Source organism: Carassius gibelio, chromosome B1, assembly GCF_023724105.1.
Source record: "Carassius gibelio isolate Cgi1373 ecotype wild population from Czech Republic chromosome B1, carGib1.2-hapl.c, whole genome shotgun sequence".
Classification (NCBI taxonomy): domain Eukaryota; kingdom Metazoa; phylum Chordata; class Actinopteri; order Cypriniformes; family Cyprinidae; genus Carassius; species Carassius gibelio.
In genome coordinates, this window is record NC_068396.1 from 27,530,515 (window position 1) to 27,551,343 (window position 20,829).

The following is a 20,829-nucleotide window of genomic DNA, read 5'->3' on the forward strand; positions in this document are numbered from 1 at the left end:
TGAATAAACCTATCCATTTTAAATCTACAATTATCTGTATATTGACATAGAATGTAGTAGAATAGGATCTTAGGCCACAGATAAAGTTGCTTTACATTTCAAAAGTCATAAATAATCACTTGGGAACATAATACCTTATTTCAAAAAGCGATTTAGTCAGCATGGCATTAAATAGGATTTTATTATTCATTATCCAACATTTATTTCTGAGGCTTCAAATGGTCATACACACATGACCCGTCTGTACCTCAGCCACCTTTTATATTAGACAGTTCAACATTACATTAGACATTCAACATCATTTTTTCTTCATTATCATCAGTGCAAAAATGCTAATCGAGCAAAATAAGAAACCGCTTACTGTTATTCTATACAATCTCTAAAGTGTTTTTAAAAGCTATTTAAAAAGCCAGTGGTTAAACAAATAAATTAAATAGTAGTTGGCAATCCTTTCAATTCTCATGAACATATAAAACAAACCGTCTCAGCATAAAAGACTGAAAAAAAGCAAAATCATCAAGGGTTGAGGACTTTTGTACATCTCAGTGAGGTTTCAGAGATAATATACATTTATTACGGACAGTTTTTAGGTTGGTGAATATGGGAAGGATGACATTTGCTTTGGAGTGCAATGATCTGCTCCAGTACTGGACACTGCATACCTGGCACTCGTTCAGAAATATAACAATTTAAACTCCCCACATCTTCATGGGATTATATTACATGTGTTTTTGTTTATCTATTTTTTTTTTTTTTTTTTTTGCTTTGTGAATGTGCAAAAACAAAATAAGGCATCCACCTCGTCTACCTGAAGCACAAGTAGTTCTGTATTTCTAAAAGGTTGAAAACACACACAGGCAAAACTTGCATCCAATTCCACACAAGATATTTTTGGCATTAACAATACTCCTCATAAAAGCCTTCTGCATTCCCTTTCCTCACTCTTGTCACTCATTTTTCACTTTCTGCCGGTCTCACTTCCTCACTCATTACCATGACCATTTCCACTATCACTACCGCTCTTCACTTCCTCACACTCTTTACCGCTTTTGTTCTCTACCGTATCCACTTCCTGACTCTTTATTACACTCACTTCCTCAATCTCTACAGGAGTCATTTTCTTGCTCTTTACCGCAATCCTTTCTTGTTCACTACCGCAATAACTGTATAGCTCTCTAGCTCAAACATTTTAATCGCTCACTACCACAATTATTCTTCCACAATAATTTTCTCGGTCTCTACCACAATAATTTTCTCACTCATTAGTGCAATCATTTTCTCGTTCTCATCTGCAATTATTTTCTCACTCACTACAGCAAACATTCTTTCGCTCTCTACCACAATAATTTTCTCGCTCAATAGTGCAATCATTTTCTCGTTCTCTTCCGCAAATATATTCTCACTCACTACCGCAATCATTCTTTCGCTCTCTACCCCAATCATTTTCTCGCTCAATAGTGCAATAATTTTCTTGCACACTTCGCAATCATTTTCTCACTTAATAGCACAATCATTTTCTCACTTACTACCACACAATCACTACCTTACTCTACTGCTCTCACTTCCTTGTTCTCTACCCTGCTCACTTCCTCACACTCCTTATTGCTCTTGCTCTCTACCACATCTACTTCCTGACTCTATTCCATCCACTTCCTCACTCACACCTATGACCCACATCCTTCCCTATAGCTCTCACTTACTCACTCTTTACCGCAATCATTTTCTCGCTCATTACCGCAATCACTCCCCCTATTTCTGCCGCATTCACTTCCTAACTCTCTGCTGCTCTCACTTCTTCATTCTCTACCACTCTTCACTTCCTCACAATCCTTAACACTCTCGCTCTCTAACATATCCACTTTCTCTTAATATCAAACCCAATTCCTCACTCATACCCACGATCCACTTCCTTCCTACAACTCTCACTGCCTTGCTCTCTACCTTACTACTACTCTACATTATTTGGGCATCCAATTTTTTTAGTCCCACTGAGATCTTTCCTATTATACTTTATCCCACATTTGACCACCTACATAGCTTTCCACTCTGTTGACCCTCTTTAAAATAATATTAGGGGCCCTATCTTGCACCCAGCGCAACTGACTTTGTACACCGACGCATGTGTCATTCCTATTTTGCACCCGCGCAAAGCGCGCTTTTCCCTCCACAGAAGCACGTCGCTAAACTAGTGAATGAACTTGCGCTCCCTGGGCTGTTCCGGCGCAAACAATCCCTGGTGCTATTTTGCTGTTCCATTAAACAATTGCGCCACTGACCAGAAAAAAACCTAGTCTAAAGTCAGTGGCGCGTTGCGCGTTGTTCATTATGCTATTTTAAGGGCACATGCTTGACCATAATGTATAGTGTGCACAACGCGCATACACTTTGCTCATGTAATCTACACAGATGCAACAGTTATTTTTGCAAATCATAAATTGTTACCCCAAAAAAATTTTTTGGGGGTTTCTCCCATCCCCATACAACACAACTTCTCTGTCTTTCACTGCTCTTACAAGAACATCAGTCTCCTCGGCTGTGAACCGCTCCTGGCGTGCGCCTGGTAAATACGCCATAATAATAGCAATCCATAATGGAACTTGCGCACCTGCTTTTAAAGGGAATGTTGGATGACGCTCTGATTGGTTTTTTACACGTTACGCCCAAACCACACCTATGAATAATGAAGCTACTTCAGACCAACCCATTTTAGATTTGCGCCGGGCGCAAGAGCCATTTATCCCGCCGGGAAAATAGCAACAGCGGCGAGACCCGCCCACAAACTTACTTGCGCTTCACGCTTTGACACTTGCGTTTCAGATCGTTAAAATAGGGCCCTAGATATCAGGAACAGTGTTTCTAAAAATCTACAGTGATTTTTTCCTAATAAGGAGCAAGCATTGCAACCTTACATCAAATCACAATCTAACCATTACATCACTTCCTCTTGAAGTCTTTCTAAACCTATACAGTCTTTTCTCAATGCATCTTGGGAAGCCATTTTCAGTCTAGAAGGCATCTTATGAGAGGAGTTGCCAATGCATGTTTAGGTTGTGGCCGTACACACACACACACACATTTTCACAAAAAATAAAACAAAAAAATAAGATCACAAACCAGACACACCACACACCATCTCTACTGAACTGGTATCGTCTGGAAACAGACAGGAAAACCAGAACTGAAGGATAGTGGTAAACTGGCCGCTACTGTAGACATATTTTCCCATGAAACACCCAAAACATCTCAAAAGGAGTTGTTCCTCTGCCTTGGTGGGTCCCTGTAGTCTTTGGACCCTGTTTTTGTAAAGTCTTGAGCAAAAAAAAAAAAAAAAAATCCCAAAGACCTAACAGAGTCACAGTTTTGGTGACAAGTCGTGGGTAATGTAGTGTTAACAGGGTCTTAATCACAATATCTTTGGTGACTTTCCAACAATCTTATTAATTCAGAAGTCTTTTCTTCTGTATTTGTCTTTATACTCATGAGTCCCTGATGGGACTCTGCTTCTCTTTCCAGTGCCCTTTGACCCTGCATTACTCCCTTTTCAGCAATCTGACACTCCAGAGAAGTCCAAGTTGGGGTCCCTGGTGATGTTCTTCCTCTGACGGACGGTCTTCTCTTCATCCTACAAAAATTATTTCGTTTTTTTAAATCACCTGATTTTAATTTCGCTTAACTTCACTTCAAAGTGTGTGTGTGTACACTTACTGATGTGAAGATCCCATTTGGTCCCCATTCTCCAGGAGACTGGTCCTCAGGGTCTTCGGTCTCCTCCTCTTCCTCTTCCTCACCCTCCTCCTCTCTCACTGTGTCCATCCCGTCCTCCTCATACTCCGTCGCATAGTCAGACTCCTCTGCTAGACACATAAACATCAGTTAAGCACAAGAACATGATATAATACCAACTCTGCTGGCCGATGTTGTAATTTGAAATACCTTGTTAATTCTGTCATAAATTTTCAATTCAAATAAATACATTGGGATAAATTAGCAAAGAAGAATTTTTAGTCTTTTGAGTAACTGACCATCAGCTGCTAAGTAGCTCTGCACCGGCTCAATCCTGGACACAATCTCAGCTAGATCAGTGAAGTCTGCACTAGGACACGTGCACGACTGAAACGAATAGCAAGAAAACACAATCACTACAGAACGAAATTAACAGACGATTGAAATTTAATACGCAATTTAATGAAGAAAAAAAAATAAGACTCGAAATTCATTAATCAAAAAATGTAGGGGTAAAATTTTGTTTTGAAATAAAGAATAATGCTTTTATTCAGTAAGGATGCATTCAATTGATCAAAAGTGACAGTAAAAGACATTTATATTTCAATATTTCAATTACTGTTTTTTGTGAGCTTTCTATTTATCAAAGGATTCTAATACTCATCGTCAAAAGGGAGATAGAATAGTGGCGTTTTAATGAGATATTAAACTCACATCAGTCTTCTTGCTGTCATTGTAGTCCGCTGAGCGATGGTCTTTCAGCAGATTTTCTATAATGTCCCCACGAGCCCACTCAGTAAACAATAGTTTACCATATTGATAACCCACATCCTTAGAGAAAACAGAACAACTTTGAGAGGTCATTTACCATCAGGAAGAATTGCTTTATGTACACTATAATAAATACTATACTGATTTTCATTTTATAGTATCAGAACTACATAGATTAATGTGTCAACTGCAGATGTGGGCTTTTAATCTCACATAGATTTCATCAAATTTCCCAAAGTCCATGGTCTTAAAGCGGTCGATGGGTGGCCGAATGTACTCGCAGTATGCGCTCTTCTTGACAAGTTCCAGCTGTCGTACACAAGATACATAGGCCAAACGGGACTGGATTTCAGCCATGTCAGGCACCTGAGAGATACAGGATGTTTTTAAACCATTATTGCACAACTAGCACAATCAATTTCATAGACTGTACAAGTCCAAAATGTCTCCTGAAGATTTTAATTCCATTAGAGCGTCTCAAATTGAAACGGCAGCATTGGCTCCACAAGAAGTGCTCTAATATCCCACAACATTGACTCACCTTCACTTTCTCTGCCCACGGGTTGATTCGTTTCCATAGCAGCCACCAGCCAGAAAGACTGTCACCGTAGTTACAGAGATCAGTCTCATCCTGGCTACCCACATCGATGGCGATGACTGTTTTTGTGCCCATATTACGAGCTATGTCCGCTGCAGGGCGTTAACAGTGCCAGTTGAACGCAAACAAACGCACACGTACACAAAGACAGACATCCACAAGGCAGCAGGAAGAATCAAAGTATCGTTAATATTTCAGACTAAACTCTCCAATTAATAACTGATCACCAATCAACGCTGTTTAACCAAATCCCTCACTTGGAAAGCTGCCATTTTCATCAGTAATAGAATCAAATAAACATCAACTTTTAAAAGCAAGAATGAACATTTTACGATTTTTAAAACATTTGCTGAGAATTGTGTTAAAACAGCCCTGCAGGTGATCAGTAATAAAGGATGGAAAAAGACAGTGATATTCAAGGATGACGAGACAAGACGCAATTAAAACCTAACAATCTAGGCTTAAAAATGTATGCATTACGATAAAAAAGAAAGAAAATGAAACGGAGTCAAGAACTATTTTAACCTCCAATCTGCTTTACAGGCAATAACCAGAGCTGGGTAGTAATCCTGATTATGTAATCAGATTCCAAAAAATGAGTAATTGTAATTATATAAAATTACATTTAGAAATACTTGCAATGTATTGATAAGTAATTTGTGAGGCTTTTGTCTTTCAAACACATTAAAATTGTTTTTTATTTCTAATTTATATGTTATGCAGTCATCCCCAATCCTTTTGATCATCTGAAACTCTTGACCTAAATGGTAACACTTTAGTTTAAGGACCAATTCTTACTATGAACTAGTTGCTTATTAGCATGCCTATTATTAACATATTGGCTGTTTATTAGTGCTTAAAAAGCACATATTCTGCATTACCTATAACGTTACTAACTACAATTTTTGTCATGTGATTTGAAATCAGTAACAGACTACAATTTGTAAGTAATCTACCCAGCTCTAGTGGCAATAACACAGATGACTCAATGCATAATTGTGTCTAAAGCAGTGCAAACTGCTTGATGAACTAATTAATTAAATTATATTAAACCGAATTATAACACACAATGTGACGTCAAATGCAAAATCTTGTCTTTTTCCCCAAAATGAAGATGTTCCCAGTTGAAATGCAACATCTGAACCATATATTTCTGCCCAATATATGTTGCACTGCAAACTGAGTGACATTATGCTATTGCTGTCTGGTGATTTGTTTTTTGGTTGATTTTCTTATTATATTTTGGAAACTAGTCCATTTACAATTTGACTACATTAAATCACACTTTCCTATATTGTAAAGAAGAGATACAACATATTTATAGCCACAATTTAATACTTATCGTATACACCAGACAGCAGCTTGCAGAGATTGAAATTTACAGTCTGATAAAAATGTCATGTTTTAAGAAGCTGGTTATGACGAGATGTCAAACAACTGAGCATCTTTGTCCACACCACCCAATCCCTGCAGAACTTTATCCATTTGTCTCTGAACAAATCATAAACTGATCTAATAGACACCAGAAATGAGTGAACGTTTGAAATTCATTTAAAATCTGCTGGAACACTCTCCAAGATACCAAATTGACTAACTAACATTAAAATAGACACACATTCTGAGTTCAAATGGATAAAGCGAAACCACTCATTCTACCCTCAAAATGATGAAGAAAATCACAGAATACTTACTCAGAGCAATGTAGCTCCTTAAAACAAAAAATTAAGTGATTGACCAAACCAGATTGTGTTTGGGCCCCAGCGGCCCTCTCTCTGAGGAGTTGCTCTGGGCCGTACTTGCCTGGCAGGTTGTTGATGTATCCTCCATCCATGAGCAGGTTTCCATCTTTAGGGTCGCAGAGGGGTGGCAGGTACCCGGAAAGGGTCATGCTCGCCCTGACATAGCGCCACAGGGAGCCTACCACACCGGGAGGGGACAATAACCTCTTAATAACCTCTAAAGTATGTCAGTTTAACGCCTCAGCAGCGTTTGGAGATGACCCTGAACTCACAATTTTGGTTAGCAGCGCACAGACCAGCAGGGACATACAGTGACTGTCACCCCAAGGACGGTGTGCCGTGATTTAGTTTGGCCTACCTCATTCAGTGAACCTGACCTTGACAGAGGTCGAGTAAACACCCATGAGGTAAGGCTGACCTATCTTCCAACCCTGTCTCACTGGCCTTTTGTTTTTCTTTTTGTTTTTTCAATAAAAAAAAAGTTACAAATTAGCATGGATCCCTTTTCTGTTATGCAAAAGATACAAATTGTGCTAATATTCTTACAGTTCATTTACTTAAATGCATCATTATTAATATAATCAGTAATGATGTGTTTTTCAGGCAGAGAGGAGACAGAGTTGAAAAACAGTGAACATATTGGGCACTGCCAGCCTGTCCTGGCCTGCAGTACTCCTCTCGAACAGCAGGTGTCAGGAGAGGCGTGACAGTGGCATGGGTTGGAAGGAGAGAGAAAAAATCAAGAGAGGCAGGTGCATTCAGCATGTGGCACTCTTAAAGGGATAGTTCACCCAAAAATTCATTCTGTCATTATAGAGTGCTGCAAGTATGGTGCATTAGTGTTGGCTGGAACCCCAAAATGAAGCAGCATTTTGTCCCTGAAGACAAAGGGATTTATAGGTAACACTTTAGAATAAGTTAACTACTTTAGTTAACATGAACTAAGCAAGAACAATCCTTCTACAGCATTTATCAATCTTAGTTAAATGTTATTTTCAACATTTACTAATGCATTACTCAAAGCAAAAGTTGTTATTGTTAACATTAATTAATGCAGTGTGAACTAACAATGAATAACTTTATTTTTATTAACTAACATTAACAATGATGAATAAATACAGTAATTCATGTATTGTTCATTGTTTGTTCATGTTAATTAATACATTTACTAATATTAACTAATGGAACCTTATTCTAAAGTGTTTATATCGGTTTATATAAATATATATATACGTTTTTGGTTAAATGTCTGAAATAAGGACTAAAGTTAACGCAAGCTCAATATATTTTATGTTTTATTCTACAACATAAAATACATTAGTAATACCATCTTCTCTGTTGGGAAACGTTACTATTAAAAGTAACGCATAACAATATTACATTACTCCACAAAAATGTGAGCAAAGTAACATTACTTAGTTACTTTTTATGTAAAGTAATGCATTATGTGACTTTTGAATTTCTTAATGACAAGAGGTGTATTTTCAGCAACTGTAAAAGCTCTTTTACACCAAAAGTGAAATGAATGAGCCTCAGGCTGAAGGAATCACCTCTGCACTGATTTCTGTCGACACAGGGACAGAGGAGCTGTCTGTGAATAAAATCGGAAAAAAACTTTTATTGCTTATTTGAATAAGTAACAGATATTTTCTTGTACATTTTAAATTAATGCGTTACTTTACTAGTTACTTGATAACAGTAATCTGATTACTTAACTCACACTACCTGCAATGCATTATGTTATAAATTCTAAATTCTAAAATCCTGTTTCATGTTGTTGTTGTTGACTGATCAGTGGTGATGCCAATTTGTGGGCTGGCCTATAAAAAAATGTCACCACTGCAACACTCTTGTTTACTTATCCTCATGTTTATTAAAGTGGATAATAAAAGATTTTAAATTTTGGGGTGAGTTACTGATTAAAGCAAAAAATGGTGCCATAAAGAGAACTGTGAGCCTGTTGAAAGGTTTGTGTCATTCTTAATGAGCTATCCTATGTTGCTGACTGTGCTGTAGGATCCAGAACAACACCTCCCAGTGACCCTTATCCTTATAAATATTGCATACAGGTAGAATAATGGCCTACAATATATAAACATGCAACAGCATGCACACAGACTGTATGATGTGCTTGTGACAGCCAAGCTCAAGGTAGAAAGGAAGAGTGCATGTGATGTAAACATGATAGAAGAGCGTGGGAAATATACATCAGCCTGACAAGCATCAAGCATCAGCAGCCTTCATTTACTTTATCGAAACCGAAAGTCACATCACGGCATCAGTGATTGTCGTAGCTTCATGCAAATCAACATATGCAATGGTTTGCTAAAGCTACTGACACTAGACTGCTAAACAATAAAAAAAAATTGTTTAAAAAAAAAACTGCAAAAAATCAATGCCTTATTTTCCAGAAGCCTACTGTTGATTAATCAAATTTAAAATACTAAAATAAACATCATGTTACAAAGCTCAAAGTTACTACCATAACCATTACATATACTGCAGATGTAATAATGCACATAATGTAATGTATATGCACACATTTGTAACCATACATCAGCTAAATTCTATACTAATGCACAAGGAAAGGTAAACTGAGGATTGGATGATTTGAAATCAATGGACTGGACTCTATGCGTGCATAAAATGTCCTTTACAAAAGAGCCAAACAGGGAAGAATGGGTGCGAATAGAAAAACTGTATGTAAATTGTGCACCTAGTTGCCCTGTGGGTAAATGGCTGAATCTGGAAAACATGACTTGAGTCATTAGCCACCCTAAAAAATAAATTATATTTTGCTAAAAGAAAATGCAATAAGAAAATGTTCTCACTCATGGCAGTTAAGCATGAAAAACAATTCTATACATAAAACATTATCTACATCTGGATACAGTAATGAGAAAATGGGGAATAATTGTGCTTAAATGCCATAAACCTTCTAGGTTTTATTTTATTTATGCAAAATCTAATTTCTTTTTTTGGGGGGGAGGGGGTTGTTGGGGGTAAAACATAATTTATGGACATAATTTTGTTGTTGTTTTTTAACAGATTCAGCTAAATGTAATGTTTATCATGGTTTTGAAAGCACAGTCTCCCTTCTCTATTCTTCCTCTCATTGAATGATATCCTGGAATCCTTCCAAGCCATGGGTTCCCAATGTAAGCAGGGGGTTAATTAGTTTTAAACAGGACAAGAGACAATAGAAAGCAAAGGGTAACTGAGTGGTTGGTTGTCGCAGGGATACTGGTGTAGCAGGTTTTTATGAACCTCCTTTAGGCTTCTAGAAGGCTTTGGTGTAAAGGGGGCAGAATCCTGACCTGGGACATTGTTAACATAGCAACCATCCACGAGGAGGTGGCCGTCCTTGGGGTCGCAGAGAGGAGGCAGATAAGGGGTATAGGAGGCACTGGCTCTAACATAGCGCCAAACACAGCCTGGCAAAATGAAGATGGAAAGTAAATCAAAACTGGACAAGACGTGGAGAGAGACAGAGCAGGGAACGACAGTAAACAACAGGAAACAGATGAGTGAGAATGAGACGGGGACCCAAAACCGCAGTATCAAGGACATCATGCCGAGATCTGCCTATGCTAATAAGACGGCATTATTCCATTCAGTATAAGCAAGAAAAACAAAACTTGATTGTAGTTGCTCTCATTTCTAAATGTCAAATACCATCAACACTTCTAACAGCGTGTTTACCTGGCCAAAGAGGGAATGAATGCTGAATATATGAATCTAAACAGCATTTATTAGAGATGACAGTCTATGCCGTGCCAAAATGGACAAATAAATATATTAGGAAAAGAGGCGAGGAGAGGTGCAAGGGCCAAAGAGGGTGAGATTGAGAGATCTGCAGGCCGTTAAGTGTTATAGCAAACAATAATGACAAGAGCACGAGCAGGTTGAACACAGCATCTTCTCTGACAAAGCTACAACTGTGTGATTTTTGCTTCTTGTGGGGAAAAAATATGTATTTTACTATGAAATTTCAATAAGTTAAGATTTTTTTTTTCATGCATGAAAATCACAGATTAAAATATAATATTGTGATTCTTCATAGACATAGACAGAGAGAAGTAGTTCCGGCTACGATGTTCTTCCGCAAGACGCAAGCAGTTCTGTTTATTAACCGCTAGAGAGTCAAAAGTTCCCTACCGCAGCTTTAAATATTATTCAAAATAATATCAACAAGATCACATGACAGCAAATAAATGTTGAATGTTATATATATATATATATATATATATATATATATATATTTAAAAACGCTTTCAAACTTATTTTGTTTAAAGAATAAAAAAAAAATGTTTCTTGGGTACTTGGGTAACTCATTAGCACAACCTGACCAACATCCACAGCTGAGTGAAGGTGTACTGTAAGTTGCAGTAAAGACTTTGGACCTGTTATGTCTTATTTGTGCAGTCAGTGTGAGAATAAGCAATGCTGCAACAGCAGAATGAAGAAGAAACGGCATTAAGAGGGCAGGGGGGAGGAGCAAATGGTTGATGCATTCTGGATCCTACAGACACCACTAAGAGGGGTTTACCTTCTACCACAACTAATAATGTATACTTGACATGATGGGAATTTAGAATATATATAAAGAAAATAGTGAGATAAAGATTGTGAAAAGGACGACAGCGAATGAGAGGTAAGCCTTTTCTATGACACAAAAAGCAGGTTAGGGACAGAGGGTAGGACAGAAGGAAGACAGAAACTTTGACAAAAAGGGGAGAGAAACAGTAGGAAAGAAAACAGAGACCAACTTTGTCCTTGCAGTTAGTGAGACATGCAAATTCAATTCCATAATCCATCTGGGCATACACAGGTGAACACAAGACCATTACAAGGCCCCCAAATACAGTAATTTTCAGCATTAAACTGTAGACAGTGTTTTTACCTTTTAACGTGATCATTAATTAATTTAGCCAGTGTGAATGAACTTATTTGAATCAGGAAACAGATATACATTCAACTGGATGTGGGGACCAAACCCAGAATTCATGGATGCATGATATACCACTGGTCAAATCCCAAAATGTATTCATGCATATGACAAACAGTTAAAAAAAAAAATCATAATTTCAGTAATATCTCAATTTCAATGCGAGTTAACAGGCATTTTAACATAGGGCATTTTCTAGACCTCTCTCAGAAGCCATCAGTTATTTCATTATATTAAGCAAATTGCACAACCCACATGCAACATTAGCTTGTCTTTCTCGATCATTACAAATTGAGAAAGTACATAACGTCCCAAATATCTATCATTTAAGAAACAAGGTTAATTTTAATAGCATTCAAATGATAAAAGCAGTTAACTTTTTTTGTTGTTGTTATTTTTATATCAGTGACATTAACAGTGACATTTACCAAAATTATTTAATTATTAATAACTCCTAAAATATGTATATTCCAGAAGTCAAATGCCCCTAACATGAAACCTTGAGGAACCCCATATTAAGAGGTCAACGTTCGATCATCACTCACCATCTTTATGAACACGCATAGAAGAAGCTGTGATGTCTGTGGTCACGTTAAAGTATGGCAGCCACAAGTCCTAAAAATAAAACCAAGAAAAACACAAAATGTTGTCATACATATGATAATCATCCTTCCTAATTACGTTAGCTATTATGAAAACTGAAAAGCAGTAATATAGATCTACTAAAACTGATAAAATGCATCTTTCAGGAGCGCTAGGTGAGATTTCTGAAATAAGTGCTCCCCCAAAATAGTTTTGGTGACTTCTTACCTCGATTTGTTTGTCCTCAAAGACTTTAGAGATGCTGGTGTTGAAGGCAGAGCCAGAAAACATGGATGTGATTGGATAAGTAAGATCCAGTACTGTTTTGAATACAGAGTTCATTGCCTGAAGGCAACAGATATAGGAAATTACATTTCAGTGATTAATAACTGAACATCTTCTATCTTATCTGATTGCTCAAAGCAAGGTTAAAAGGTGTCAGTTAACAGATAGAGTCACATTACCTTGGACCACTCTCTTGCCCTCTGCTTGACCCTAACAGCACTTCTCTCCTCTGCATACAGAGCACCAATGAATGAGCCAATGGAAGTTCCTCCCACTATGTCGATGGGAATTCCTGCTTCCTCCATGGCTTTGATTACACCAACATGAGAGCAGCCCCTGCAAGATTGAACATCATGTTGACCATTTACAAAGACCAGGATTATTATTTTTAACTAGAACTTAAAAAAAATATATAATAATAATAATACAAAACAAATTTTGCCTTAGCAACTTACTGAAGTAAGTTAAAAAACACTAAAATTACTAACTGGATAAATAAAATCTAAATCTGAACTAAAACTAAAATGAATAAAAATACTTTAAATCTAAAGAGTAACATTAAAAACAAACAGTAGTAATATACCGTATTTTTTGGACTATAAGACGCACCTGAATATAAGTCGCATCAGTCCAAAAATATGTCATGATGAGGAAAAAAACATATATAAGTCGCACATGACTATAAGTCGCATTTATTTAAAACCAAGAACCAAGAGAAAACATTACCGTCTACAGCCGCGAGAGGGCGCTCTATGTCTTCAGTGTAGACTACAGGAGCACTGAGCAACATAGAGCGCCCTCTCGTGGCTGGAGAAGGTAATGTTTTCTCTTGGTTAATTTCTCTTGGTACATGTCAATTTATTTTGATAAATAAGTCGCACCTGACTATAAGTCGCAGGACCAGCCAAACTATGAAAAAAGTGGGACTTATAGTCCGGAAAATACGGTATGTATAATTACAAAAGCGCACTAAAACACGCAAAAAAAATAAAAAATACAGATTATAAATAAGACTAAAATACAGACACAACTGAAAATAAATGAATTGCAAAAAAAAAATGTGTGATTTTAAACTGTAGTTAAACAAAAGCCACTTTCCAAGGCTTTAAACTGGCAAAACACCAAGGTTAGCAAAAACCATTCAATTTGTTATGCACAATCCTGCAGGAAAGGAGACTAAGGTAGAGCTGCAGATCATATCATCTCCCAATAATAAGACCATCTCTGGTATTATGACTGCTTGAAGTGACTAACCTGGCTCCGCCTCCGCCCAGCACTAGGGCTATGCTGTTTCCTGTGAGTACTCGAGCCAGCCGTGAGAAATCACTGTGTGTGTCTGCAGTCTTCTCGAAAACCTTTTCATATACCTCTCGCTGTTTAAGGCAACAACCACATCCTTTATCAAACACAAGGGTTATTAACAATCTTTGTTCTTTAAATCAACAGAAAGCTACATGTTACCAGTTTGGAGGGGCTTCTTCGTGAGAAAATTCTACGAGGGCACTTCAGGTGAAGGTGTCCAGAGCACCAGCTTCGCATGTTCAGCCATTCAACGGTTCTCGACGGACCTGGCCCGTCCTCACGATGCAGCAGAACTAACTGCTTCAGGGCCCGTACTGCTGTGTTCTCCAGCATCTGCTCCAACTGAGAAGGTAAGAACATGAATTCTGATTGGATCAGCTTCATCTGAAGTTAGGGGTGTGAATCTTTGGATAGACCGTGAATTGATTCAAGAATGAGAAGTTCTTGATTTATGGAAATTCGCGCAAATTCTCTCATCATATACAACAAAGTTCATATGTATGTGAGATGTAAGTGTAAGAGATTTCTTCATCATACAGTGTAGATTCACTGATTTTTAATGGGAGTGTTTTTAAAAGTGCATAAACTCACACTAGACCGAGCTTGTGATGATGTTCTTTGGTAATGAAATGTTCTTTGCTTGTTTACTGTAGCTGCTTTTTGAATAACAGAGGAATTGTAAACATTATAATAAGTAACTTAAGATGTTTCTGTTCATTTGTTATTATGTCATATTAAAAACATTAGGCTGCTTTTAACCTTATGCTGGCTGGAGATGGTTCTCTATCCCACATTGAAACTAAGTGAATAAATAATTAAATAAATTAGCACCAAAATATCATGTATCGGTGATCTCACCGGCTTACGATAGGATAAATTGAGCATATCGCCCAACACTAATCTGATTCACAATGAGATTCATTTTAACTCCATTCAACTTAATGATTTGCTTCTGTATTTTTTAAGTGCATTCACGGGATTAAGAACATACTTCTAATGCGTATCAGGTGCAAAAATAAACTATTTAAGATCCTGATTGCACCAAGCAACTTGAAAGTAAACACTTTAAATTAGGGTGACCATACGGGCCATTTTTACAGGACGCGTCCTTGCCAGGAGCTCTCGCTATTTTTTTTTTTCGTTTTTGCATTGAACATTCTCTGTAGATCTCACATTCTCTGTAGATCTCACGGAATTGGTCAGTTACATACAATATGTGTTGGTCAAACAACTTGGCTAACTACCTGGATGTTTTAGGCAGTATAGAAATCCAGGACGTGTCCTGTATAAATGGCACATATGATCATCCTACTTTAAATATATGTACATAAAGGCTACTTGAAATATAACAAATTCTACAATTATTTAAAGTAATTAAAAAATCCACATTTCAAAATCAATTCATATGCATTGACATAAAGTTGTGCCTTGCTTAAGGCGAAAAGTCAAAATGTTTGAATCTTTCCCTGTGGGGTTTCAGCTTTCAACATTTTGGATACCAGCTCTGATCTTCAATCACAGCAATCCAGCTCACACATTTCACATGAGTGTGGAGAGAAACAACATTAGACTGAAACAAATACCTCTCCAAGTGCAGGTTCCTGGTCTCCAAGCCCCACAATGAGGATACAGTCAGCTTGTCGTATACAGCGTTGAGTCCATGGGGTCATACCACTGTCCGTCTGATACAGCACTATACGATTAATGTCCTCCTGCTGAGCCAACCAGCCTGATAACCTGTACTCATGAATACTAAAGGAAAACAAGCGTTTCAGATTGCAGTTTTAAAAATGAATGCCATAACTAATTATTGTTGTTCTGATCTCAAACGTAGGCCCACCTGTCCAAAGCAGAAGCTCCAAGTCTCTCTCTGATGATGTCACTGGTTAGCAGCAGTGTTGGTCCTGATCGAAGGATGAAAGTGTGTTAGATTATGGGTCTAGATCATGGGCTTTAATAGTCCATCACTGCTTAAGTTTACCTATGGCGCTGAGGGCATGGCTGAGCTCCAAATTGAAGGCATTGATTGGTACATCATCACAAACAGGAAGCACTGCCACAGTGGAGAGATTACTAGCTGGGTTAGTGACGTCCGGACTCGATGCTACACTTGGCAGACCCAAAGCGGAGCCTAGAGAAAGGATTCATTTCTTTACTCTTTCTTTGTTTAAACACATAGAGAAAGCTCAGCTTCCTATTCTTGGTTCCTAAGATGGACTTTACTGAAGCATTGAATGCGATGTGAATGATTAATGTTTGGTTTTTGGACACACTTGAGAAAGGTCCACGGGGCTGCTGGAGGTTCCCCAGAATCTTCTGCCCCAGCAGATGGATCAAGCGTGTCACCACCTGCGGGTATCTTCTCTTAATGTTGTTGAGTGTTCCTTCTGGAAGCTTCACCAGCTCAGTGTCTCTGACTGCATGGACTGTGGTGGCACGAGGCTGTCGAGTCAAAGCCTCCACCTGAGAGAAAGAGAGACAGTTCAGCGATCCTTAATTCAGTTTAGATTAGTTTAGACCCTTTGGCCTTCATTCCAGAGCTTTAAACTCACAACTCCAATGAGATCTCCTCTGCCATACTCTCCAACAAGCTCCTTCTTCCCATTTGCTTTTCGGATGACAGAACGCAGTCGTCCATTCAGCACAATATAGGTACAGTCGGACTGATCATCTTGCCTATGGACCACAACAAATTTAATGATATTAATTACTTGCATATTGACTGAACATGTACACTACTGTTTGGTGTCACAATAGTTTTTGAAAGACATTTATTCAAAAGATTTTTACATTGTTACAAAAATATTTTGATTTCAAATAATTGTTGTTCTATTCATCAAAGAATCCTGACCCCCCAAAAAATTTGATCATTATATTAGAATGATTTCTGAAAGATCACTGAAGACTGGAATAATGATGCTCAAAATACAGCTTTGTAATAAGGAATAAATTAACAAATAGAAAACAGTTTTTTAAAATGTTATAATTTTACTATATTAAAGTATTTGTATTATAGAAATGCAGCCTTGGTGAGCATCATAGACTTTAGAATTTTTTTTTTTTTTTTTGCGAAACCAAACATTTGAACACTAGTGTACTGTAGAAAATTTTTTACATGCTAAAAGTACATATGAAAATAATATTTATTAAGATTTATTATCTAAATCAATTATACAAACAACATTTCTCATTCAAAGTTGTATTTGAAGTATTACCTCTGAAAGTTTTCAGCTAAAGGAAATGTTACAATGAACTGAATAAAAAAACATTTCATGTGAGAGTAGTGGTACCTGTACAGGGCCCGTCCGGCTTCAACAGCCATCCAGTCAATGGCGAAATCCATCTGCCGTACAAACGGGGACATGCGGATAGCCACGGTGTGAGCTGCACTGAGAACTACACTTGGCTGCTCACGCATGATCCTACATGGGGCAGCACAATCACAGACAATATGACTCTACTGATGTAGATTTGTTCTTTGTTTTAAGTGAGATTTGCAATAGGTAGAGTGCCATCCAAAAGACTGAAGCTTTGAGAGCCTGGGTGAAATCAGCTGCACGACTACCGTATTTTCCGGACTATAAGTCACACTTTTTTTCATAGTTTGGCTGGTCCTGCGACTTATAGTCAGGTGCGACTTATCAAAATTAATTTGACATGAACCAAGAAAAATGAACCAAGATAAAACATTACCATCTCCAGCCGCGAGAGGGCGCTCTATGCTGCTCAGTGTTCCTGTAGTCTACCCCTTATAAACATATAGTGCCCTCTCGCGGCTGTAAGCGGTAATGTCTTCTCTTGGTTCTTGGTTCTAAATAAATGCGACTTATAGTCCAGTGCGACTTATATATTTTTTTAACCTCGTCATAACGTATTTTTGGACTGATGCGACTTATAGTCTGAAAAATACGGTATATAGAAATACTCACTCATATAAGTCAGACTTGGAGATCTTGAGGTAGGTACAATCCCGCTCAGCTTTGATGGTGAAGATGAGCGGCTCTCCTGTGAGTACAGCCAGTTGTCCAACCATCTCACCCGGATGGGTCACAAACAGACACACTGCTTCCTGCTTGTCAATCATCTTCTGATAGACATGAAGACAACCAGACAGGACGAAGTGCAGACTCACATCCTATAGAAAAGCAGAGGAAGAAACAATATTACAAAGACTACAATAGGTTTCATCCGTATGAGAGATCTAAGGTTTGCCAAATAAATTGGGCTGAAGAAAAGAAATGAGAATGAGCACCTGGTCTCCCTGCCTGGCTAACACAGATCCAGCTTTAGCATGATGAAACGTCACCCTCCCGTTCAGCAGCGCAGGGTCCTGATGATGAAAGAGGGCATATGAGGAAAGGGCATCACACCAGTCCAGCGAAACAGAGACAGGTGTGGAATCAGAGGAGAACTGAAGTTCATGTGAAACTGCTTCATTTTACTGGACTATGAGCTTTGACAATGAACTGTAGCGCATGCATACAGAAAGATACCTCAATCTTCATGAGTTTGAGAATCTCTTTCTGGGCCTCCTCGAACAGTGCAGCATTAGGTCGTCCTTGAAATGGAGTAAAAATGTTCTCCATGCCCGACTCCTCCTCAGGATACAAATACACACTTGAAGGAACCTCATCCACAGTCACCTTCCTCTCCCGCTGCTCCTGGGTCACAGAAAACAAGATTGAATTCTTTTATTAATACAGATTGTGTTAGTATGTGAAAGGTGTTCAAACGAGTGTAAAAACTCACTCGTGTGAAAGCAGGTGGAGTTTTCCTCAGCAGATTTTCCTCTCCATCCTCAGCGGATACAGAGATCCGGCCTCTCTCATAAGCCATGTCGAAATCTGAACGCAGACTCTTCTGAATTCCTGTACAACATTCATTAGTTCAGCAATAACATCACAGCATGACACCAACAGAAGCATGATACATTCTTATTGTATAAATTATGTTTTATATATATATGCACATTGTAACTGTATAAATTCTATAATATTATTGTACATTATATTGTACACATTATAATAATATTATAATATTCACTACTGTTCTAAAATTTGGGTTCTGTTTGATTTCTGTAGGTTTTTAACCTGTTAAATGTCACCCCGTCCCGTATACGGGACGCCTACGTTGACTATACTATATTACAATCAAATCTAATCTAATCTTGACAAACTATATATCGTTGGAAAGGTCTAAGACTCCCAAATATATATTTTACCAATATTTTTTGTTAAAAATTATGTAGGAAAAGTAATAGATGTATTTATGACAAGAGTGCACCCTCAGAAATCTACATTACAAAAGGAGCTTTTACCTTTGTTTAAAAATAAGACTTCCTTGTTGCCTTTTTCTCTATCACATTTTAGAAATCATCAGAAGTTATATATCACTTGAAAACATAAAATCTCAAAATTCATCCTTCAAAACCCATTTTAAAATCAAACATTGCATTACCATGTAAATGGTACATCAAAATCATGTTACAAAATGTTTTCAGTCATGAATTATAAAAATTTAGGTTTGTATCATGCACATTCATGTCTATCTTCAAAAACGTGAGTGACAGTTAACAGGTTAAAAAAAGTCTCTTATGCTCACCAAGGCTGCATTTATTTGATAAAAAAAAAAAAACAGTAACGTTATTATTTAAAATAACCGTTTTCTATTCTAATCTATTTATTTTTCTTGTGATCTCAAAGTTGAATTTTCAACAGCCTTGAAGCAATCTTCAGTGTCACATGATCCTTCTGAAATCATTCAGATATGCTGATTTTATCATCATCGATGTTGAAAACAGTAATGCAGCTTTTTGTGAAAATGGCTATTTTTTGGGGGGGGGGATTCTTCGATGCATAAATATGTAAAAAGAATAAATTGATAAAAAAAGCTTTTGAAAAATTCAAATAGCACCTACCTGCGATGTCTACAGGCATGGATATGGTCCTACTGAGTGTCGGTGTTGTGCCACCATCCTTCCCTTGATCCCCACCTGCAGACACTCACTGTTCAACAAAAATCTATAGGCATCTAACATCTCTCAACTTGAGGCATATAGGAAGTAAAGAGATATAATGATGTCATGCCTCACCAGAAGCATTTTGAACAGCGGCCTCACGGTGTTTATCAGGAACGGTGAGACTGCCGAAGCGTCTGCTGTGTCGTACCGGACTGGAGCGTAATGCATGAGGAGAGGCAGGAGAGGGACGAGCCTGCATGTCCTAAAAGAAGATTGACAGAAAGGAAATAGTAAATAAAATCTAAAATAAAAACAACTATAGCTTTTGTGTGCTAGCAACCAGTCATAAGAAAGCAAGCGAGTGTGCATTGAGCATGCATGTGTGTTCACTCACATGGCTGAAGAGCTCATTGGTGAGCCCCAGATAGTTGTGCAGGGCCAAAACAGTCACTCTCTGAAGACGGACCATGATGATCTGCAGACAGGACACAACAGGAAACATATTCTCAATTATGTGCAGTGTCCTTACAGACAACAATGGAGTCTTCTGAGCAATTTAAAAAAGGCCAGACCTGAACCACCCGCACAAGGCTCTCTGGGTATTTCTCAAAGATGGACAGAAAGGCATCGACAGGCAGTCTGAGGACAGTGGACACTTCTGCCGCTCTCGCTGAGACTGTTTTATAAGGTCTCTGGTGACCCTGAAATACACAAACATTCAAACCTGAGAGTTTTATGCATAGTATCCAGAATATGTCAGTTCCTGTAAGCATTTTCACAAAAATTGCTACTTGATCTTATGGGGCTTTTTTAGATAAGGGAAGAAAAAGTGAAAGAAACAGGAACAGGAAAGTAAACTAAATACAGGAACAGGATATGGAACGGGCACAGGAAAAATTAAAGAGAGACAAACAAAGGTTGT

At 37.9% G+C, this 20,829-nt stretch overlaps 1 protein-coding gene across 5 annotated transcripts in view; it reads right to left on the reverse strand.

Moving 5' to 3' along the window:
* Positions 1-162: 162 nt before the first annotated feature.
* pnpla6 (patatin-like phospholipase domain containing 6) overlaps positions 163-20,829 on the reverse strand; it is a 29,751-nt gene continuing 9,084 nt past the window's right edge. For 2 of the 5 annotated variants that reach the window (XM_052547230.1, XM_052547229.1), the window contains 26 exons: positions 20,480-20,608; positions 20,302-20,382; positions 20,040-20,169; positions 19,866-19,940; positions 18,698-18,816; positions 18,442-18,609; positions 18,201-18,278; positions 17,878-18,083; positions 17,239-17,370; positions 16,501-16,624; positions 16,222-16,411; positions 15,930-16,079; positions 15,789-15,852; positions 15,532-15,700; positions 14,108-14,290; positions 13,901-14,019; positions 12,826-12,982; positions 12,590-12,706; positions 12,325-12,394; positions 6,893-7,009; positions 5,036-5,184; positions 4,708-4,860; positions 4,438-4,554; positions 4,023-4,110; positions 3,706-3,854; positions 163-3,622 (listed from right to left, as the gene is read on the reverse strand). In XM_052547230.1, the coding sequence (XP_052403190.1) occupies positions 3,542-3,622; positions 3,706-3,854; positions 4,023-4,110; positions 4,438-4,554; positions 4,708-4,860; positions 5,036-5,184; positions 6,893-7,009; positions 12,325-12,394; positions 12,590-12,706; positions 12,826-12,982; positions 13,901-14,019; positions 14,108-14,290; positions 15,532-15,700; positions 15,789-15,852; positions 15,930-16,079; positions 16,222-16,411; positions 16,501-16,624; positions 17,239-17,370; positions 17,878-18,083; positions 18,201-18,278; positions 18,442-18,609; positions 18,698-18,816; positions 19,866-19,940; positions 20,040-20,169; positions 20,302-20,382; positions 20,480-20,608 (3,315 nt within the window). In that variant the 3' untranslated portion in view covers positions 163-3,541. Of the gene's footprint in view, positions 3,623-3,705; positions 3,855-4,022; positions 4,111-4,437; positions 4,555-4,707; positions 4,861-5,035; positions 7,010-10,148; positions 10,266-12,324; positions 12,395-12,589; positions 12,707-12,825; positions 12,983-13,900; positions 14,020-14,107; positions 14,291-15,531; positions 15,701-15,788; positions 15,853-15,929; positions 16,080-16,221; positions 16,412-16,500; positions 16,625-17,238; positions 17,371-17,877; positions 18,084-18,200; positions 18,279-18,441; positions 18,610-18,697; positions 18,817-19,865; positions 19,941-20,039; positions 20,170-20,301; positions 20,383-20,479; positions 20,609-20,829 lie in introns of those variants that run through there. The other 3 variants (XM_052547232.1, XM_052547231.1, XM_052547233.1) reach the window with 3 other exon arrangements.